The sequence below is a fragment of the Ursus arctos genome, unplaced genomic scaffold, assembly GCF_023065955.2.
Source record: "Ursus arctos isolate Adak ecotype North America unplaced genomic scaffold, UrsArc2.0 scaffold_4, whole genome shotgun sequence".
NCBI classification, from domain to species: Eukaryota; Metazoa; Chordata; class Mammalia; order Carnivora; family Ursidae; genus Ursus; species Ursus arctos.
In genome coordinates, this window is record NW_026623056.1 from 65,609,933 (window position 1) to 65,634,257 (window position 24,325).

Consider the following 24,325-nt stretch of genomic DNA (forward strand, 5'->3'; position numbering starts at 1 on the left):
TAGAGTGAACTTTTCATGAAAGCCCTGGATATAATTGAGTTTTCTTTCATGTCTTTAAAGCTTTTTAAAATTCATGAATTTTCTTATCATTTTTGCAGCAAAGCAAAGTATTTCCAAATCCTTTTTGAATTTTGTGTTTAATATTAACATATTTAAAATGTTATAGAAATAGCTGGAGTGGAATAAATCTTACATAAGAAAGTATTTGATTTTTGATGCATTTTAATGTTATAAATAGGTCAGTTATTCCTATTAAGTCAGTTCTGTTACCTGTCACAGAGCTGTCTAGATTGTCCATACTGGATCCGGGCGTCTGCTCTAGTGCTCTCAGGGGCCGGGGCATTTCTAAAGCTTCCTCCTCATCATCAGCATCATCATCTGGAACATCTGTTTCCAAATCGGAAATCAAGGCTCCGGACATGTAACCTAATGGTGGAACCGGGGGCTGTGGAGGTTGATTATTGCTTTGAACGTGCCTGGAATTCAAATGGGGGAAAAAGGGGAATTCATTAACATCCTACAAAATTAAAATTAAACAGCATGTTATGGCGACTCATTTTATCTTCTTGCTATTTTTTTTTAAAGCTTTTATTTCTTTATTTGACAGAGAGAGAGACAGCCAGTGAGAGAGGGAACACAAGCAGGGGGAGTGGGAGAGGAAGAAGCAGGCTCCCAAAAGAGCAGGGAGCCTGACGTGGGGCTCGATCCCAGGACCCTGGGATCATGCTCTGAGCCGAAGGCAGACACTTAACAACTGAGCCACCCAGGCGCCCTGTCTTCTTGCTTTCTATTAACTAATTTTGGAGCTTACAGTACTTTTTTACATTTCAGCAGAGACAATGGGCTATGTATATACATGGCTAGTCAAAACAACAACAGTATAGACTGTTACACTCTTCATTGGAATTTATGGGATAATATATGGAGAAAAAATACAAACCCAGCATTTTTGTGTAAATAAATCATCCAAAGGAGAATATGGATATTTGCCACAAATAACTGCTTAAAGCCCCCCTCTTTTTTTTTTTTTTTTGGTCCCAAAAGAATATAATAACTTTATTTACAGTTTAGTGTCAAAATTCTACTCAGCCTGTGTAGTCCATGTGACCTGCTGGCCTTCATGAAGAAAAAATGTCACACGAAGGGTTAATACCAATAACCCTTCTCCCAGCCAGAAGCACACTGCCTGTCCTACTTGGCTTTCCTCCTACGAGTCCCCCATGAACCAGGCTGAGTGGTTGTTTCCACTTTAAGCCAGTTTAAAGTAGAAATGGCTCCTTTATGTTCTAGCTACTTATTTGTGCCTTTGTTTTACGCACCAAAGTCTGAAATACCTCAAATGTAGAAAAGATTCATCTCAGCATTCTCAGCGTTTGGAATGGGAGGTATGCTAAGCATACCCTTTGCAATGCACGAATAACTTTAATCTCCACCTCATGAAGTAGACGGAACTTGTATTATCTATCCCCTTTGTCTCAGAATCTGTTAAAGTGAAGTTCCAATTTAAGCAGCAGTTTCAAATAGCGGGGCTAGCAAAATGGGGAGCTGGACATTGGGGTTCAGTTGAATCATTTTGTGACTACTTAAGAGTTTCTTGTAAATTATAAATGCCATGATATGTATGAAAGTCATGGTTTTGTTACTGTCATTAAGGAGTGAATATACTACATGTCTTAACACATTGTCTTTTCTTTTCGCCTCGATACAAAGTATTTAAAAGAGTCTATTTAAGGCACATGTAAGTCAACTGTTAGGCATTTTTACCCTAAGTTTTTGAATTAAAGATACAAGATGATTTTTAACACTTGCATTTTTGGGGAAAATATTCCATTCTTCTGGAATTTGTTTAACATCAGTCTCCCAACTGCATTCTTGAACTGGCAAAAAGCTCCAATGTTAACTAGATTCTAAATCTTTCAATGTTAAGACAAAACAAAAGAAAACAAAACCCTAAGATGTTAGTTCTGAGAGCCACATCTTTAATTTAACAGATCAGGAACCTGAGGTCCCAAGCCCTTATCTGGCATTCATCATAGCTCGCTCATGCAAAAATCAGGAAGTCTCTACACTACCAATACAGAAAATCTTGAGTGTTGATGACATCTTGTCTCAAATTCTGTTTGTGAATCAAGGATGGACTGAGTCAAGTCACAAGCAAGGGAATGTAAGGTGATATTTACATACATGATTCATTTTCCTCTAATGGTGTGCACTTTTGTCCTGGAAAGGACCAAAGAAACCGACATTCCAGTCTTACATCATTGCTAACACCTCTTGAATGGAACAAATATACATTAAGGCATAAAATATACTCCTTGACTTCAGCAGGAGTAGGAGATAAACTGAAATAGGAAGAGGGTGCAAAACATTTATAAATCTCTTGTAGTGACAAGCACTGTGCTATGCACTACATGGGTCAATATGAACAGAATCCCTGGAGGTGGAGCCTGGGAATTAGCATTCTTAAAATGCTCTTCCTGTGATGTTGATGTGCAGCTCAGATGGGGAGGGCATTCTGTTCCTGAAGGGCAAGATCCTGTGCGAGCACACACAGGCTCATAACTTTTACAAAAGGCGCTGCTAATGACACCCTGGAGGATTGTTGGGCTACATAGAAACATACTCAGTGAAAGAAACAGGGTTTGCCCCATGGGTACCTGGAGCAGGTGGAGAACTACTTTGTTCACTCATGTAGCCAATATCTATGCAACACACACTAAGGGGAGTGCTCTTCTAAGAGTGGAAAGACAGCAGTGAACAACTGAGGTAGAAACCCAAGCCCTTCTGAATAATCACAGCTATAATACAGCTAGATACTGGACTAGGTCCTGTTTAAGAGCAAACTCATTTAACTTTTTTTTTTAAAGATTTTATTTTTAAATAATTTCTACATCCAGCATGGGGCTGGAACTTACAACCTTGCAATCAAGAGCTGTGTGCTCTGCCAACTGAGCCGGGCAGAACTCACTTAATTCTCACAAAAACTGTGATGTGTAATAAAGAATTTGACCTCGCCCAAAGAGAACTTAGGCCTTTGCCATGTGCTCCAGGGAGATAATCTCTAAGTTCTAGAATGTCCTATCTGATAGAAGTGTCTTTGTTCACCTGGAGACCTTAGGCTTCTCCAGAAAGTTTAACAATGTGATTTACAGTAGGGGCTTTCAGTCACATGGTATCAGCTTGCCTTCTGGAGGGGCTAAGATCGAGGTCAGCCATGCAGACAGCCAACCATGTCTTTGTGACAAAGCTGCAAGAAAGACCATGAAACCCAAGGTTCATATGAGCTTCCCTGGTTGTCAGTACTCCATGCATATTGTCATACGTGGTTGCCGGAAAGTAATGCTATCCACAAATCCACTGGGAGAGGGCAAATGGAAGTTCTAGCTTTGGAACTTTCCTGCACTCCTTCCTGTGCATCTCGTCTCTTGGCAGATTTTAATCTGTATCTTTTTAATATAATAAACCATAACTTTCAGTGTCATGGTATTCAGTGAGTTCTATGGCTCCTTCTAGTGAATTCTTGGAACTGAGGGTGGTCTTGGAGACTATGCTCTCACATCGTATATGAGCTCATTGGTATTAGCATCAGCCTTTCACAAATGGGAGGTGGAAGCACAGAAAGGGTAAGCAAGTTGCTCACTGTCATACAGCAGATAAGTAGTGAGAGTGCCAGTGGTTCCAACCACAACTGCCCTCAGTAAAATACCAGACCAGGCAATCTGGAATATCTGGGGGTGGTACATAGGTATCACTATATTGTAAAGTTATCCAGGTGATTCCAAAATGCAGGCAAATTTGATAGCACCTGAGCTAGAATCTGTGCCTTAAATGACTAAAGTACATGCTTGCATTAGTTAACCTGAAGGAAATCCTTTGGCTCTTAAAGCAGTGGGCTCCAGGGTAAATAGTGGTATTTTATGAAGCAGCCTAATGCAAAAGAATGCTGTTTAACAGCAGATTGTCCTTGGCCTTTGAAAAAACATCGGATGATTGAGAAAAAAAAGTGCTTAGAAACCTCTGGTTCTAAGAAAAGAACCTATGTTCGTAATAAGCTTTATATGATTGGCCTGGTTTTACTGTCTTTTTGCTGTATTTTTTAAAGAAACAGTTTATTAACACTGAGAATGAGATTTATCTCATTATCAACTATCTTAGTATCTAAAACTATCAAAAAGAAAAGCAAACTCTATTTCATAAAAATTTAACATCAAGCACATCATGGAAATCAATAGAAGATAATCAGAGGTATGTCATTGCGATTTCAAGAGTCAGACTTAATATGTCACTATTTGGGAGAAGAGAGAGCACATGAAAAAACTTGTACAAAATTGTGAGATCTCGTCCTATTTGTATTCTTTCCATGCTTGCACAGCATATCTAAGTAGATTGCCATCTCTACCCAGGAAAGGGTGTGGATTGATTAGAAAAAAGGAATTTGGGATTTGTAGTTTATTCTAGGTTTTATTTTTTAATGCATCTACTAATATTGCTGGTTTTTTTCTGTCTCATTTAATTCAGCCCAGGGATCTTTTAATAACTGACACTGACCATATGTGATTTGCAGAAGCTTACATTTACATATTCACAACCACATACAGAATTAATCACAGGCACTTTGAAGAATCTAAAAGGAGTCTTTTATTATGGCATTGGAAGTGAGTTCAAGGATAAGCTAATTGCAGCTAACCTGTAAATTAGAAAAGATTCTGGTGTAGCCAAAAGCCGTTTACCCTGAAATTCAGCAGATCTGAATTCTTGCTCCGGTTTACTCTTTAACCAGTTCTGTGACTTTGATCAAATTACTTAATGTTTCCTTAGCCAATTTCTTTATCTGGATGATTAATGAGTTGCACAAAACCACTTCTAAACCCAGCTGCATAGTTCTATGAGAACTTCTTGTGCCTTGATCGTAAGAGAACATTTCCTTATCCTTGTGCTGAAGGCCTGGGTCCCCTGACCTAACGAGAATATTTACCATGTTTGCTTGGCTATATCAAACTGATAGGCTCTTGTCAACTCATCCAGGTGAGCCTGCAGCATGGGCTGCATCTCTTCCCGAGGGGATGGAGTAAGAGTTGCAGTGGACTGCTGTCCAAAGGAAATAGCAGGAGAAGAAGCCACGCCTCGGACAGGAGGGGTTGGGACACGATCGTCATCTTCTTCCAGTTCATCTTCCATACCCTGGTGTAAGTATGTTTGTACTGGTAATGGCGGGCACCAGCTATCACTGTCGTATCTGAAATTTAATGAGAGAAAAAAGCATATTGACACATACACACGTACACATGCACACAATGATACTGGCAACACACGACAACCACAACGGTAACGACAGCACCCACAATGTTCTCTCAGTTGATTTCGTCCTGATTTCAATTTGTCGGTGCTCCCACAGTAAATCACCTGGCTGTTATCTTAATTTCTAATCATAATGACATCTGCTATCTCAATATCTCAATTTATTCTTGGGAGATCTTATTAGCTAATTGTTACCCCACAGTTACAAAAGGCAATAACTTCCCAACAAAGTTACTCACGTGGAAAAACCAAATTGCTAATTAAAGACAATTAATGAATTAATTTAGTGCTTATAGATTTAACTACTTTCTTCTGCTGTTCATCCTTGTATACCAAACAGAATACGCCAATATTGATCATCAAAGAAGTGTCTGAAAATTTTACTTACTCTTATTCTAGATCTATGCCACCCTTTCAGTCCATATGACATGTCAATCATTAAGACTTTGTGCTACAAAATGTATTCGATGGCCCTTTGATGCTTTTAGCTCTCTAATTTTCTCAGTGGAAATTCATGCCTCCCTGTATCTTGACATCTAAAATCTATGAAACAGAAGTTCAAAAGCTAGCCTGATAAAATACATATTAAAAAGGAAAATAATAATTTATAAAAACAGTATGTTTTTAAGGACTCTGGTCAGGGAATATAGAAAATTAATCCAAACAGTTTTCATTGTGACACAACATCAGTGGCATTTCTATTTACATCTTCTCCATATACTATTGTTTTCATGAACCAAAAAGATCCTAGTGTACTTTTAAAAGGAGACTTAAGGATAGAATAAACAATATTATTGAATGTAATTGTCCCATAAATTCCACTTCTTAAATATCTATTGAATCTCCTACTTCACCTCTACTTCCATAATCACAGATCAGAATCATTCTGATGTGAACTAGCCCATTGGCATTCCTGGTCTCTTATGACATCATCTTTATCTCTTTTACCTATCTTCCATACAGATAATGGGATTATATTTCTAAAATATTCATTCACATCACACCTGTGCTTTGAATTATTCAGTGATTATCACTAATATAAGAAAAAGTTCAAATTCATTAGCAGGGACTAAAAGACCCTTCCCCCATCAGATCAGCCCATCTTTCTAGCTTAAATCCGCACTATTTCCCCAACATCAGCCTCCTGTATATTTTTTTCTGAATTCTGGGTCTATATATAACTATTCTTGCATCATCTGCCTGTGAGCTCCTGCTCTTTCTTCGGGTCAATTCGAATGTCCTCGGTTTTGTGAAGTCTTCTCTGCCTCTGCCTTATGGAATTGATTACAACTCTAAAATACTTATATTGTGGTACTCCCCATACTCTATTGGGATTATTATTTTTTAAGATTTTATTATTATTTTTTAAGATTTTATTTATTTATTTTACAGACGAGAGAGAGAGAGTACACAAGGGGGAGTAGCAGGCAGAGGGTGAGGGAGAAGCAGGCTCTCCACCAAGCAGGGAGATTGATGGGAGACTCGATCCCAGGACCCTGGGATCATGAGCTGAGCTGAAGGTAGATGCTTAACCAATTGAGCCACCCAGGCACTTCTATTGGGATTATTTGTTTCTGTTTTTTCTTACTGTTCTATGAGGTCTTTAAATTCAAGAACTCTGTAATTCTCAACTTTGCGTTTCTAGTACCAAATACAGTATCTAGTATATAGAAGATTTCATTAAAGAAACTAAAAATCAAATGCATATTTAAAAAATATATATATATGTCTTTTATACTGTAGTGTAATATATATATATATATATATATATATATATATATATATATATATATATATATATATATATATATTACAGGTGTATATAGTGTATCTTCTCCCTTACAAAAGCTGACCTGTAAATGCCCAGATGATTCTTGAATATTTTTTGAATATTTTCGATTCTTGAATATTTTTTGAATATTTTTACTCAAGTATCTTTACTTATCTTGTTTAAAATGGAATTTATTTAAAAAGCTATACACGGATGTTTGTAACAGCTTTATTCATAATTGCCAAAACTTGGAAGCAACTAAGATGTCCTTCAGTGGGTGATGGATAAATAAACTGGGACAAAATTCACCCTCGGGCCAAATTCAAAGCTTCTCCAGATAACAGAAAATTATTTAGTGCTAAAAAGAAATGAACCATCAAGCCATGAAAAGAAAGTGAAAGAAGCCAATCTGAGAAGACTACATATTGTATAATTACAAGTATATGACATTCTGGAAAAGGCAAGACTATGGAGACAATAAAAAGATCAGTGGTTGCCAGAAGTTAAGGGAAGGGAGGGATGAATAGGCAGAACATGGAGGATTTTCATGACAAAATGCTCTATATGATATTGTAATGGTAGATATATGTCATTATACTTGGTCCAGGCACACAGAATGTACAACACCAGGAGTGAATCCTAATGTAAACCATGGACTTTGGGTGATACTGATATATCAATGTAGGTTCATCAGTTGAACAGTGTATCACTTTCGTGGGAAAGTAGATAGTGGCAGAGGCTATGCATGTGTGGGGGCAGGGAGTATATAGGAAATCTCTGTACTTCTTGCTCAGTTTTGTAGTTAACCTAAAACTGATCTAAAAAATAAAGTCTATTTAAAAAAATCCTTGAGTTGATCATTTGTATATTCCACAACCATGTGTCAGGAAGCTGCATCTATTTACAGAGCATGCAATATCCACTAGGGTAGACTGATACCAAGCAAGGAATCAACAATACCAAGTCCTACAGAACTAGGGAGAAGGTAGGCTGAAACTAATTCAGGGGGTAGGACAAGGCTATGCTGACTATAGGAAAAATGGATATTTTAAAAGGTGGCCCAGAGAAAAAGAGAAGATAACAGTATTTGAAGAACTCTAATAGGTAAGAGCTGACAAATAAAGAGAATTGGCCATAGTTGAGGCAGGGGTGGTGAGGATGTGCCAGATCACACAGGGCCTCATCAGCCCTGAGAAGGACTCTAAGTGATGGATAGTCACTGAGAGGTTTTTTACAGGGAATCATCTGTAGCTGTTCAATTTTCCTCTCTTGTTGAGGCTACCTGAATAATCTACCTCGGTGAGCTGTGAACTGAAGAGCTTGTTTCAGCAGCCCTGTACACTCCGATAGGAATATCTCTTCCAAAATGTCTTTTATACTGTAGTGTAAACAGGCACACTTTAATATGTTACCGATAGTAATTTTTATATACTAGAAAATACCATTGGTTAAACTTGTATTCCATCAAATAACTATCTAAGTACCAATCTGACCTGAAAAAAAAACATTGCTCTAAAATGATGCCATTTTGATCTGTTTCATATGTTGGAGATCATAGTTAAGATTTCATTTGGAAAAAAAAAATTCTGTTATGTACAAAGTTTGCCACCCATGGTCCTAGTTAGATTCATTGCTTCTTGTTTTTCCCATCCAGTAATCAATCCTTCACACCATTTACCAATTGGTCTATGAAAACATCAGAATTGTTTGAATAAAACATTCACTTCTGCTCATTCTATTCTTTCCACTAAATATGTCTAAGCCTCAGCCTACCATTTTAGATGGTTTTTCCAGTTTCTCAAAAAGAATTTTCTACTCAAAATAGATTGGTTTGTTCCCTTCTTCTTCTTCTTCTGCTTCTGCTTCTGCTTCTGCTTCTGCTTCTGCTTCTGCTTCTGCTTCTTCTCCTCCCTTTTCTTCTTCTTCTTCTGCTGCTGCTGCTGCTCTTGTACTTTTCCATCGTGGTCTATTAGTTTAAGGTATTCAACTTATTTTGAATGAACTGTATTCTTCCAATTTCACCTACCTTAATCTTACAAATCCTTCAAGCTACAGGCTATATCCCATAACTTTTATAAACATTTCCCACATGAGGCCAACTAGCACTGATATATTACTCTTCCGAACTTGCACTGACATTTTTGCACATTTATTTGAAAATTGATTATATGCTATGTTATGCCATTTCCAATGTTGGTTTAACTATTGCCTAATATATTTGAGAATTTAACCTTTCACATGTTAATAGTATCTTTTCCTCAAGTGGATTTATGCTACTTTACAATTATGACATTGAATTACTCTTGTTTGGCCACACCTGACATAATACTTTAAAAATAGTAGATGATAAGCCTATTTATTGATTTGAAATGAAAACACACAAACTGATTCATTAATAACAATGCTTATGATTTGATGACATGGATAGAAGTAGAGTATAATGCTAAGTGAAATAAGTCAGAGAAAGACAAATGTAATTTCACTCATATGTGGAATTTAAGTAACAAAACGAATGAGCAAATGGAAAAAAGAGACAGAGAGAAACCAAGAAACACTCTTAATATTAGAGAACAAACTGATGGTTTGTTGAGGCGAGGTTGATAGGGGGATGGGTGAGGCAGATAATGGGGATTAAGGAGCGCACTTGTGATGAGCACCAGGTGATATATGGAATTGTTCAATCACTATATTGTACACTTGAAACTAATATAACACTGGAATTTAAATTAAAAAACAAAGAATGCTTAGGTTTCTTTTCTTAACTTATTTATTTGACTTTAAATGTTATATTATAAAGTCAAACAAAAATATGAGCAAGAATCCTAAAAAAACAAAAACAAAGTAAGAAAACCTGCCCATTTTCAGGATGGAATGTGAGTGCTATTATACTTCATCAATAGTTATATTTAAATTTCCTTCATAAAATATCAGATTTTCCCCCATAAACTAGAGCATGTATTTCCTTTGTTTATATGGCTTATTGAAAAGGATTTCCCACATTGGAATAAAGAAAGAACATGTTTATATATTCAATCTTTCAAATGGAAGTATTCTCTAAAATTTCCCTACTTCATAAGTAGTAAACAATCCTTGCTTCCAATAATCTAAAGGGAACACGTGCATGGAATGAAAATACGTAGAGAACATAAGAGAAAGAAGAAATGATATTATATGCATCATATGTTAAGGTTACATAGAAAAAATTGTAATTAGTTGTACTCAGGTCATTCTTTTATTATTCAAATACCATCAGGAGAGCACAGCCATATAAATGTTATTTTAAAAATTAAACACATTGCAAAATGTATTAAATAACTAAAAAATATTCCAGTAGCTATTCCACTTAGTTAGAATGAGTGTTTCTATTATCACTTTTTCCAAGTGTTTTCTACAAAGATAATCGAGAACAGGAGTGAGCAAAATCCACTTATGCAAAGCTGAGGGAAGTCCCTTGGATTCATCTCACTGGTTTGTGCAAGAACTGGAAAACAGAGAAGGAATAAAAGAAAGACTGGGAGAAGGCTGTTAAGGGAATAGAGGAAAGGAATTTGGGACATGGAGCATAGTTAATGGTCAGGAGGGCCGCTCCTTATCTCTGAGGTATCCATATCTGAATTCATTCCAGAACAATAAATACTAGGTATGCAGTTTCTGAAGAATGACAAGAAAGTAACAGATGACCATGAATGTTAAGAAAAGTGTAGCTCAGTTTTTAGTATTTCCTCCACATTTACAGATACATATCTTATTTGAAAGATGGAATTTCAACTTTTTCTTGTTGTTGTTGTTGTTTTTAAGATTTATTTATTTATTTGGGAGGAGAGGGGCAGAGGGAAAGGGAGAGAGTTTTAGGCAGACTCCATGCTGAGTGAAGGAGCCCGACACAGAACTTGATCTCAAGACTTTGAGACCATGACCTTGAAATCATGACCTGAGCTGAAACCAAGAATCAATGTTTAACCAACTCAGCCACCCAGGCACCCTCAACTTTTTCTTGTGGTAACAGAGAAGACTGTGAAAATGCTTCTGATGTCAAACCAAAAGTCTTTTGGCCAACCATTCCTAGAAAAGGTTTTTTTGTTTTTTTTTTACATATGAAGTACGAGGCATCATATTATCCGTCTTGCCTGGGAAATAATGAGAAAGATGACAACAAATCAATGTTGCATGTGAACTAGCTAAAGGCCAGATACAAATACTGAATTACTAATAAAAATACAATACAGTTCAACACCCACAAAAGCTCGCCAATCTCAAAGTGTAGCAAGAAAGCAAAGCATCAGATTTCTATTGGATTCCTCCGGAATTCTTCCTAGCATCCTATGATAGTAATAAAAATACATTATATTTATAGCTAAGGATAAATACATTTTGATACCTTTTTATCAAGCTGAGAGAGGCATATTGATGAGAGAGAACATTTACTATTGTTGCTATAACATTGAATTAACAATTAAATACTTCTCTGTCTGGACAATGATGATAAGTTTTGATATTCAGTTCTGTGGGGGAGAGTGACCCAAGAAAGGCTTAGAAAGAAATTGAATAATATCGAAGGTTTAGAAACAGTATCAAACATTGTAATAAAAAGTAAAAGACTACCTTTTCAAGATTGAGATTATTCTGGGCTAGGTATATTTCCAAAATGTATCCCTTTCCTGCCATCCTCCTGCCATTGCCTTATCTTACTGCCTTATCATTTTTCATGGTATCCGCTACTCTGCTGCAGTATTCCAGACGTGATGTACCCGCCCCAGCCTCATGCCCTTCAATCCATCATCTACATCCAAAGATCAGACTCCCTATATGACATATGAGGCTTCACAACTGGCTTCAAGGCAACTTTTCAGATCATCTCCTACTCTATGAATATTTCAAACCCAACAAACCTCATACAGCAGGTACCAACTGCTGAAGGAAACACACAAGTAATTAGAATGCAATGTGATGAGTACTACAATTGACAAGCAAGCTTAAGGAATAAAAGAATTAAGAAAGGCAAGTCACCTTAACTAGACTAGGATGGGGTTTTGAAGGAAGAGCAGATTCCTAAAGTCTGCAATCATCTTTTCCTACAGAATACACATCTTTGGTTTTTCTTTGACAGACTCCATGTGGCACATCTACATTATTGATATGTTTTACATAAGATCATGGGCAAAATTAAACATTTTTATAAAAAGTCAGAGAAAAGAGGGTGTGCTCTTAATTTCTTATTTCGAATGTGAACTTTTTAAAAAAGTAAAATAATAATGCTGTGCATATATATGGGAGTTATAATACCACAGAAGCAGGTGAAGACCTTTGGAGAAAAAGAAGGATGTAGAGAAGAAAATATAAAGGTATGTATGTGAATATATGTGTATGTGTGTATGAATACATATATGCACATATGCATATCTACCTAGCATCTGTGTGTATAATGTATATATATAGTATATATGTATACATATTACATAATTTAAAAAGGTAAATGAGGTCTTTTGAAGGAAGCAAATGTTGTAACAGCAAGTTCCAGTCAAGAATATTAATCTGGAGGGGCACCTGGGTGGCTCAGTCAATTAAGCACCCTGCTCTTGATTGTGGCTCAGGTCTTGATCTCAGGGTCGTGAGATCAAGCCCTGCTTCGGGCCCAGCGCTGGGTGTGGATCCTGCTTAAGATTCTCTCCTTCTCCCTCTGCCTCCTCCTCTCTCTTTCTCTCCCCCTTCCTCAAAAAAAAAAAAAAAAAAATTAATCTGGAGACATCAAAGATAGCACTTGTTTAAAAGAAAAGGAGATGGAGCCAAAAAATTATGTGCATATGATCTTTACATAAAATAAGAGAGGAGATAAGACCATTATTCAAATAAACTGAGGTGTCTTAACATCTAAATACTTCAAAATTTAAAGAAATTTGGAAAAAGAAAACCTGTCTTTATTATATATTTTTCCAGTTTCATTCAAAAGCGATGGTGACCCAGAAATTGTGAGGAAGACAGAGCAATTAGAATTATTAAAATAGAAAAAAAAAAGACTGAGTATATTTCTCTTCATTTGCTATTGTTTTTTTTTATTAGAAAATAAAAAGTATGTCTTTCTGTTTTAAATCGAATAACACTTTAACAGAGAAACACTAACTCTTGAGACGTATTTGGGAAGGAATAAGGAAACAGGGCACATTTAAACGTCCTTGAAGGAAATTTTCTAACTTAGAGAGGTTTTGTTACAGAATGTGCATTGGCTTGAACCTCTTTCATCATTCTGGCCCCTAAATTCCCATTGCAGCTAATGATTAAAGTCCCTACAATTACACCACGGGATGGAGCTCAACAGTGGATACTCTGCTACGGCCAGACACCAAGTCATTAGAAACCCGTGAGAGATGATGAAGAAGGTTATTTTAATTCCCCTTCAGCCCCGCTCAGGAGTGGCTCTTTAGTTCACAGAGCTGTGGGTACTCGCTTTCAAACTAACAAGCAATATTATAAATGGAGGCTGCATTACCATGATTGCAGACAATCGAAGGCACTTGACGCCCAAGGATTCTAGGTTCTCCATATGGGCTGTGTTGTATTTATCAGCTGAAATACATAGACAGTGCAAACAACAGGGGGAGGGCAACGAATGTGCTGGGAAGGGGGGCAGGGAAAAGAGTAAGAGACCACCAGAGAAAGACAAAAAAGCCCAAGAGAGAGAAGAGGAGAGCCGTGGGCATTTCGTTGGTATGGAAAACAGTTTTACCCATTTTCTTGCTGTTGCAGCGAATAGTGTTCCAGCTCTGTACCAGGAAGGGGCTGGACTGGGGGAGGAGGTAGAGGAACATTGGCCCAGGTCGATCCATTGTTTTTCTGTGGTTTAGAAGAGTTTTTATTTTTCTTCTTTTTTCCACCTTTCCCACCTGAAAGTAATAATGCATTTATTCAGATAGACCAAATATCCGTAGAAACAGAGGACATCAGATGGGAGGATGTATTTATGTTTCCAAAACACCACAATCAGTATATTACATTTGTTAAAAGCTATAAACAATGAGATGATATAATCAGAAAAACGTTTTTACAAATCGCTCAAAATTATACTGTTTTTTTCCCCAATGCATTAACTACAGTGCTGAATAAACCAAAAACATGGCTTTCTGCAGCAAAAGCACACTTATTGATTTATTCATGTCTGCTGCCTCTACATTTTCATTGTTAGATAAAATAATGGGCCATAACAAATTCTTTCAAATGTCAGATTTTAGTGCGTTTATAATGCTCTTTTGCATAATCTCTCTCAGTGGAAAATGCAGTGTCTAAGGATACAGGCTAAACTTTTCCATTAGAATTTACTCAATTTAATTAATCCAGGAGAGTACAGTTTTCTCTCAAAAGTGACTGATAAAAATCAATCAACTATAATCTGGATACTTGTAAATCTTTCACAATGACAAATTTTATAGAATTTTAAACTAACAAATGGCGTCATTATTTTTGCCTATAGTGAGAGTAGTTCCCAGATGTTTTAAGCATAACATTTCCTAAAATTCCAAAAAGAGCAGGATAATTAATGGAAATGCAGTGATCAGTTTCAGTACTATTGTTAATACAAATGAATTCATGCACAAAACACGAGCAAAAAATAACTTGGCAGCATATAAACCAACTCTGGAATTACTGGAGCTTAACGAAATATAAAAATAAAATTCATCATTTGTATAGTGCCATACTTTTCACTCTTCCAAAATCCAAGTAAATCAAGGTTCTTCCTAAATGGACCACAGTTGATTGCAAGAATGAGCGCTTCTCGAAGAGCATAACAAAGGATTTTGTTTCAATGGAACACAGCAGCTTTCCTTCACTCCCACTATGGCCTATAGTTCTATTTCCAAAAACATGGTATGGACCCCTTGGACCTCATCTTTTGGCACTGCAGGTTGTGAACATTGAATACTTGCAGCCGGGCTATCAACAGAGAGATTACTAGAAGTCTCATCTCCTTTCTTCTACCGATTACTAATCTGCATCAGCCAACTCAGAAAATTATGTCATTTAGTAATAACTTATTCAAGTGCCAGAAAGGGATGAAACTCCTAAACTGGACATAGACACTGTTGCCAATTATGGAATTACGTCTCTCGTCTAGGTCATGGGCACATAAACACACATACTTAAAAGAGCACCCCTACAGACAAAATGCTTTCACCCCTTCCTTTAACTTCCCACCTTTGCAGTAGGAGAGGTATTAAGAGAAAGCAGAGCAGGTATCTTCTGCTTCAAGGATAAGGGCTTAATCTTGGTTTGAAGACTAGTTTCTCACTTGGTAAATTACTCAATAGATATCCGTTCAATTTCCACACAGGTAAAACAGATACAAAGTTCCTACATCTTTATGGTATTTTGAGGATTGAATGAGATAGAGCATGGAAAGGGCTCAGCTTGTACAGAAAGCTCACTAAATGCCTGCCACTATTACCCTTTCCCATCTCCTCCATCTTAGAGCAAACATGGTTCTTGCCATTTCCACAGCCTTTGGTCACACCTGACTTCTCCAACCTCAATGAGTGTCCCAGAAATAGTCTGATTCTAGGAATAAAAATAATAAACCTGCTTGAACAGAAGTCTACAATGTTTATGTTTAAGGTAGGTGAGCCTTAATCCTTTGTTTCCTGATCATTCATCAAAATCACAAACCAGGATCATCTCTTTCGTGCAGTTTCAGAACTGTATTTCAATAATTAAAAGAGGAATGTGTTGGGCTGTGTGTCCTTAGTGGCTTTTCCCCTAGTTGTGCATCCTTTATTCCTTATATATTTACAGGTATGCAATGTTTTCTTCACTCTTCGCTTTAGAAATGTTATATGATCACCACCAGACCAAATGATACAAATAGGGAAGTTCTTACATCTCCATAAGGCAAATTCTGTAATATTAAACCCAGTTGGACTAAACGAAAAGGGAATAATCACTCTCACCTCTAAAAGAATGCTTTCTATCGCCAATTTAAGTAATATTGTATTCAAATGTAGATGAAGTAGTTAATAGATGAGAAAACAGAGGTTCTTTTTAAATGTTACGTGGTCCATATTCATGCAGTAAGAGAAAAAAAAACAATTTAAAATGCAGCAGCTTTACTAGAAATTACTATTTCTGGAGCTCTGAACCCAACTCTGTTGAAGTTCTTGTCCAAGGTCAAAAAAGGCTTTATCAACTCTTCAAATATCAGACTTAAAAATGAATTGGGGAAACAAAGCTGATTCATAGACGGAATTTATAAGGTTTTCCTCCAATGCCCACTTTCCCCTCCTTGGGAAATTTCTGCTCTGTCATTGTGGGGTGTCCTGGTAGGACTATCAATCAATAAGCTTTGTCCTCTCTTAGCATTGACCTAAGAGGTGGGCTCTGAGCATGGTGGTGGGCATATAACAAAAGTTAACGAAATTAAATGTTTATCTAAGATCTATACCTTGAGCTAAGTGAGCCAGTTACTTGCAACCAACGATCCCCAAGCATTTTAAGGGGAGAACGGCCTGCATTATGCTTTAGGGGAACATATTTTGAAGACTGGCAAACATATCTGACCCATTTCTCTTCAACTCAAAATGTAAATATTTAAACTGACATTTATGCTGAATAAACAACTTCTATGTATAGAAAATTATAAAAATAGATCATTTTCAAGTCAGTTAAACACACACTCTATTTCAAAAAATACTCGTGTGTAAAAATATTTCGTTATTACTACTGATATTGTGCTACATATATATAATTATGATTGCATATGGTTTTTGAGAGATCTGAGTTTTGTTGGTTTTTTTTTTTTTTTTAGTGGTTGCATTTTTAACACAAGTGCTCAGAACTTACGTATGGAATAAATTATAATGTTTCAAAGAGGATGAGAAATTCACTGAAATAATTCAGAAATGTCCAACTTTCTTTATTATTGTGATTATTTTAAATTGATTTCATTACTCGTATGCACAAATTAAGAAGATCTTATAATATATGATTAGATATCCACTGGGCAGTTGGATCTTAAATTTGGGCCTTAGAAAACGCATCTATGATTATAAGAATGAAGCAAATTTTGTGATATTAAACTCAATTGGACTAAACTAAAAGGGAATAATCACTTCACTCTCACCTCCCAAAGAATGCTTTCTATTACAATTTAAGTAATTTTGTATTCAAATGTAGATGAAGTAGTTAATATAATTCATAGATATATATAAATGTCACTCAGGAGATTAATGGATTAAAAAAAAGCAGTAAGCACTATTGTGAATCATGTTCTGCTTACAATTACTCAAAAGGTAACTTTTAAAACTCAGTGTCAATCAACATACACAGAATATTTAACGAAGGATTCACAAAAGGTCTTATTAATTCATGGCTTAAAATATATAGATTTTTAAAATATGTATATTGCTTGGGACTTTATAGATCTTGAATGGAATAGGCCTAGGATACATTACTTTTTAATTATTCAGTACAACTGTGGGACTCATTATAAATAAATGACAGTATAAATGACATATAAAGTTATTCAAAATATCCCCCTATATTATTAAGCCAGTTTATATTCATAACAGATGTTTAAAATTTTCTGGATTCTATAATGTATCTAATTCTACCGATAGGTAAGAAGAGCAAATGGCTCATTTTGGAGGGAATAGAGAGCATTGACATTTCAAACTGAAAGGGTTCTATCTCCTGAGGAAAAGTCATTTAGCAAATGTTACCCTAATGATGTAAAAGAGTTAACTCTTTATGGCCTAGGAGCCTGTGACATATCATAATACACTATAATCCTTTACTAAGAACTTGTGGATAAAAAAATTAATAAAAACAAATGGCATATCATTAATATAAAAAAATAAGCAAATAAGATCATGGAATCAATTAGAAATGTGCAGATAAAGTCATCAGTCACACGATGTACATGTTATGGTTGGAAGGTAGAGTGTGTCTACTACGACCTCCTTATTTGAGAAGTGAGGATCCTTGAGCCTGAAGGATATCAGTGCTCTTCATTATGATAGGCATATATTTCTGTCCAGTAAAAATCTGTCCTGATATATGCTATACAATACCTATAGATGCTAGGTTTGGTGGATATATCTCTAGTATATATTAACATCTATAGCATAAAAGAATTATCCATATGAAAGATTATAAGTTTTTTGGAAATTAAGCGTGAAGACTAATGTCATATTAACACTCTTGGTTTGCATGGTAGCAGCACCTTTTTCTAAATATCGTTCAATAGATGATAAATCCTGCTACATACTATTTTGAAAAGATTGTCCAAAAATAGAAAGTCCCATCTCTGGAATCTGATTATTATGAAAAATGCCCCAAATGATTTGCATTTTAGCTGAATTCATCATTTGCTGCCCATGTCATGGAGTTGACTTTCCTGTATGATCTTTTTATTATAAAGTTCTCTTGGCTCTTAGGTTGGGTTCAAGGCAGATCAAATTCATCTGCTCTTTCCTAAATAATATTTAGGAAAATGACACAATTTTTCAGTAAATATGGTGTCGTACACTCAGTACATAAAGAGTGACAGGGATTTTTATCTCCCCCCTTCCCAGAGCATGATTTCATTAGGATAAACTGCTATTGTCATCTGAAAGATAAATGCCTGACAGTGAGTTGTGATTCAGTACTTCTTCACGGTTGTTAGGAACACAGGTCATATGCTGGTGACAAAAAAATATTTCTCCTTACTGTGATGAGACCAACCTGAGAGACTGCCACTCCTCTCTGAGCTGTTGTGAGAGCTGGTGGTGCTGAAATCCTGTGACTGGTTGTGTGGCATTCTATTAGACAATCCCTCAGCCAATCGGTAGTCAGGGATGTAAAGTAAGGCTAAGGGTTAAAGGGCAGAGGTCATAGTGGCATCATGTGATTAGTTCACAGCACAAGCCCATGCAGAACATGCAGTTAGCAACTCAGAAGCAGATGTTGTGGGACAGTGGAGGAATGTTCCGTCTATCCTGCCTAATGGAAGTTGAGATGGATTACTGACCACTCTATTGAAAAAGAGCTAAAAGGATGAAACCGATTGGTGTTGGTGTGTGGTGGCGGTGGCGGTGGTGGTGGTAGGGATTGTGCAAGGTACTGAATACATGCCAAGAATATTTTTTTAGTTTAGGTAGTGAACCTGGTAATGAGTCACTAAACTGAACAACAAATACTAATTTCTATCTCATGCACAAATGATATGAAAAGAACTCCTCGGGGTGTAAGAACCTGACTCACCATTGTTACCTTTGTTCTGATCGGGTAGAGAGTATCCAAATCCCATCAGGTCCGTTTTTTGCTGAATTGAGCTTTTCCACTGTGGATCAGGGAGATCGACAGCCAATTCGTGTATGCTATTGGAATGCAAGATCTGTGTGGTGGCATATGGGGTGGCCTGTGTTATTTGGCTGGAACTGTTGTAAGTGGTTTTGGTCGTGAAGTCAATGCTGCTATAAATGGCTCCATCTGAGAGCATTGTTGCTGTTTTATCCCCTTGGCCTGGAACTGGTGGCAACACATCTGTGGTGAACATAGGGAAATGAAACAATTTAATGATGCACGGGAAGCCCAAAACTATCAGGATTGAAGATGAAAAATAAAAGTGTCATGCCGCACGTTTGCATTTCAGCTGAGACGGGCTTTATGAGTCAATGAAGGGTAGATGATGTACAACCATCGCCAAGCTATCAGCCTCGGTGACAGGCAGGCCTACTGCTCGTCCTTCACGTCTCACTGCTTAACGCGTCCCTTCCCCCATTTTCTTCAACCATGAATGAGATGTTTGGGATATTTCACTACCAAAAAATGCTTTCAGTTGTGCATGTTGCTTTTAGAACCAATGAAATTGTTAGCTCCTTACAGCAGAAATGATAAAAGTGAATCTACAAATCATGGATTGAAAACATCTTTTTCCACTTTACCCCAAAAGATGTAGAATATAGCTGCTGAATAGAAGCCAGATTTTCCAAAATTATACTATACAAGCAAACTAGGAGATACGTTTTTCTGAAGTTCCAGCTTGCTGTTTCTCTGATTTGATTTCACAGTTCCAGTATGGAGTAGAGCGGATGGTAGGAATGTTTTTTTCTTGGGTAACAAAAGAAATTTTTCATGAATAAGTCATTTTCACAATACAGCAGGATTTAACTATAGAAAAAGCAATCTGAGTGATCAGTGAGTTTAATTTATGCTACTAACTCTTAGAAGTGGAGAATTATAGTTTCAAGTTATAATACAGCAAGAGTAAAATTAAACTTTAGTAACAACACTGAATATCAATCAGTCCATTTATCTTTTGGTGTGCTGAATTATCTTTACGTGATGCTTTATAATTCAAAACTGCCACCTCCCTCATGAGCTCTTATTTTTTTCCTTTCTTAGAAGAAAGATACCAGAATTAAAAAAAAAAAAAAAACAACACAATACTGGGACACCTGGGTGGTTCAGTTGCTTGAGTGTCCGACTCATGATTTCAGCTCAGGTCATGATCTTGGGGTTGTGAGATTAAAACCGACGTCAGACTCCACACTCCACGGGGAGTCTGCTTGAGATTCTCTTTCTCTTTCCCTCTGCTTCCCTCCCTACGCCTGCTTACACTTGCTCTCCCTCTCTCTAAAATAAATAAATAAAATCTTTAAAAAACAAACAACACTAAATGACATATTTTTAATCATATAGAGTTAAAAGTGAATCTAATTATAGTATATATTCCTTAATAATCTATGTTCTGAAAGCCACACTTCATAGTACTTGAGCTCATCAATGATTTCTTCATTATAGGAAATTTTCAACTAGTTAAATTACTGTAATATTAAGTAATAAACCAAATTATTTTGCTCCCAAAACCAATTATCATGACAAGAAAAAAGCAGAAAGTGAAACTTAGTCAAAATATCCTCAAATTTTTAGGTTTGGTGATATCCAAAAGTACTTGAAATAAAGACTCTTATAAAAATATTAATTTTGCTTTTGCATTTTACAAAAGCTAAAAATGTCTTCTTTAGCAATAGCAACAAGACATTTATAATCCATTTTACACACTGCATAATTTAGATCTTTCTGAAGTCTGGAATTCCAACTTGCTTTATAAGTAAGTGGATACATAACTTTATTGAAGTAAATATTTTAAATGCATATCAGTGAAATTGTTAAAAGATTCAAATATATAATATTTCACAAACTTGTACAACCAAGTAAAAGTGTTTTTTGATTTCGGAGTCCCATAACTACTTTTTTGCCCTTTTGGCTTTTACCTACAAACTCATTAGAAAATTTGATAATGAAAAAGTGTACTTCATCCTCAAATGTCAATATCATTTTCATTCTCAAAAACATTTAATATTTAATAATCTATCAAAGTTATGAAAATAGATTCTTCACTCTGGGGAAATTTTCCGAGTTTTGTTTCTGCCACCTCCACTGTCTTTTATTGATAATATTAACCGGACAGACATGTTTTCCCAGCACGGGCCCCAACTTCCCAACACTTTGAACTTGAGGCCTTCTAAAACTTTCGATTTAGATTGGGAGCCACTTTAACTGCAAGCTTTTGAAACGGTTGTGTGTTCAAATGTTTAAAAGTGGAAAAAAGTTGTCCAAGGACCTAGTCCTACAGAATGTTATCCTGCCACAACTAAAGCTACAGCACTAGAAATAGAATCTCTCGCTCCCTGCTGGACGAAATCAGCCAGCCTTCAGGTCTAAGTGCTTCTGTATTGATTTGGGGGCTGCATATTTCCTTCAACTATTATTGGGTCCCTCCTACATCTTCAAAAAATAAATTGAATTATATCCAAACGTGGAAGATTATACATGAATATCTGGATGTGGGGGGATCATCCTATAATATCAGGAGGTTTGGAACTCTGGGTCCGCCTTCCTCCAACAGCCTGGACCTGAGTGGGTGTTGCCATCTTTAGGCAGGACCTTCCAGTTTCCACTTCTCACTGTCCACACCTACCTTTCCTTAGTGCTTTGGGCTGACTGGCACTTGTTAATATTTGAGTTTGAAACCTCTGAATTACAGGAACCCTTCCCTCCAGGTGGAATTACTCATGATTCATTCTGCGGTTTTGAGCACCTTAGTGATCCATGCATTTATTTCTTTTTGCCTGATATATTTGAATGAATGAATGTCTCCTGTATCATAAGATACTTAAGAACAGGAACATACAGGATTTATGTCTGGATTTCCATAATTCCTCACCTAGTGTTTTGCAGAGGGTAAGCACTCGCTGAATGATTAAATGACTCTTTTATAGTTTGTATTGACAAAAGGCAGACTTACGCAACAATTAGTAACTTTATTATTCAAAATACTATTTTCATTACATTTAAACATGCATTAGTATTCCATTCTTGAAAAGGAAATGTCAGTATACACAATAATTCTTTTAAGTGACCACAGTTATACAATCATACATGTGAATTCCACCTAGAGGATTGCAGAACAGTGTAGATAAAGGAACTGAGGCTTTGACATGTGTTAGACCTGCCTTCTGCCCCTAGATCTCAAGTTATTCATCTTGATAAACCTTAGTTTCTTGGCCTTTTAAAAATGTAAACATGATTATCTATTATCTACGTCACACATTTATTATGCCAATACAATGAAATAAAATGTACCAAAAAAGTCTATCTATTTCTGGTGCATAGTAAATGCTTACCATGCCTATCACACTGAAAAGAAATACAGTAAACCCTGCAAAAACTTTGTCTTGGCCTTGATGTTCGCCTGTGAAATATATCATATCATAAAAATGCAGTGGATATAGAAGAAAAACCTTGAAAATCTACAAATGTACCCTTTGGCTAAACTAGACTGAGACATTTTGGATGTTAGTGTAGCCTGCTAGAAACTGAAAAAAACAAAAACAAAACAAAACGTTTTCTCCATCTTTGCCTAAAGATACACTTCGTGATGTAAAGTGAATGGTGACTTATAACATATAGCACGTAAAAGAGGGATCAAATCCTTGATTGATAAAAGCCTTCAGAACAGAATTTCCTTTGATGAAATCCTTCTGGGTAGGGCAGAGAGGAATATTCTGCTCTCCCAGTGAGGAGGTGCTCATGTAGAGAGCCTACCCACGAAAAAGTAATAGCCTAGAATCAGAGGGCTCCGAGTTTGGTTACTAGGGAAGGCAGCCACGGTCGGAGGTTCTGGACAAAGAAGAACCCTAAACAGGGTGATTACACAGGGCAAGCCAAAAGCTGAGGAGTCATGCAATGTATTTTTGGTTTCTCATTTACTATACTGATGCCTGTTGGCCACCGCTTGTATGTCAAGCTTTGTGCTAAACCTGTATATACAATCATCCATTTAATCCATATTACACACCTGTGACGGGGGGATGGTTATTTTCTGTATTTTATTTGGAGAATGGGAGAGAGCTCCCCTTCTTCGAGTTGGTATTGACAGAATGCAGATTTAAGCAATAATTAGTAGCTTTATTTTTTTAAATACTATTTTAATTATATTCAAACACTTATTGGTATTCCATCCATAAAGAGAAAATGCCAGTATCCATGATTATTCTTCTAAGTCAGTATATTTATATACTCATGCCTGTGAAATCCACCACTGAGGCTTATAATAGGTTAGTCTAGCCCTGGGTCTCCTCCATTATTAATTCTACCCAGAGGTTTAGAAACCCTCTAGCAGATTCATCCACACTTTCGTGGATTATAGAACTACTCTCCTAATTAATCATTCCATTTTCTACTCGCACTCCATTTCCCACCTGGCCGTAGGCTGGATGACTTAACTCTGTACTTAGAGCCTAGTGTTCTCCTCTTACAAATCCATTGATGCCTTCTGACTACCCTTAGGACAAAGTTTAAAGTTTTTGTGTGGCTTAGAAGGCTCTCTATTATCTGTCCCCCAGTATTTTTTCTTTTTATCACCTCTGCTGCCTTGTACTTTATACTCATTAAGAATTTCATTCATTTCTCAAGTAGGTCAATGTCTCTCTTCTTTCTAGACCTTAAAATACTTAAAATATGGACATTTCTTCTCCACCCACTTTTCAAACAATTCTGCCTAATCTCTACCTCTCCTTCAGATGTCAACTTAAATAATAACACTCCATTCATAGAACTTTCTTATTCCCAATGGGCAGCTTTTTCATGTTTCACGGGTACCGACAGAGCAGCTCCAGCCCATTTACTATTTGCAAAAGTTTCTGCCAATGGAAAACTCATCTATTTCTGCCAAACTAAGCACTGGGATGACAGACTTCTCCAGCCCCATCTTTCTGTAAATACATC

At 36.5% G+C, this 24,325-nt stretch overlaps 1 protein-coding gene across 22 annotated transcripts in view; it reads right to left on the bottom strand.

Moving 5' to 3' along the window:
• The window catches only part of ROBO2 (roundabout guidance receptor 2), a 798,986-nt gene that overhangs the window by 24,555 nt on the left and 750,106 nt on the right, over positions 1 to 24,325 (bottom strand). For 18 of the 22 annotated variants that reach the window (XM_048214918.2, XM_044380724.3, XM_044380660.3 and 15 more), the window contains 4 exons: positions 19,295 to 19,576; positions 13,791 to 13,947; positions 4,976 to 5,236; positions 271 to 476 (listed from right to left, as the gene is read on the bottom strand). In XM_048214918.2, coding sequence (XP_048070875.2) covers positions 271 to 476; positions 4,976 to 5,236; positions 13,791 to 13,947; positions 19,295 to 19,576 — 906 coding nt within the window. The remainder of the gene's footprint in view (positions 1 to 270; positions 477 to 4,975; positions 5,237 to 13,790; positions 13,948 to 19,294; positions 19,577 to 24,325) is intronic. The other 4 variants (XM_044380689.3, XM_048214915.2, XM_048214914.2 and 1 more) reach the window with 1 other exon arrangement.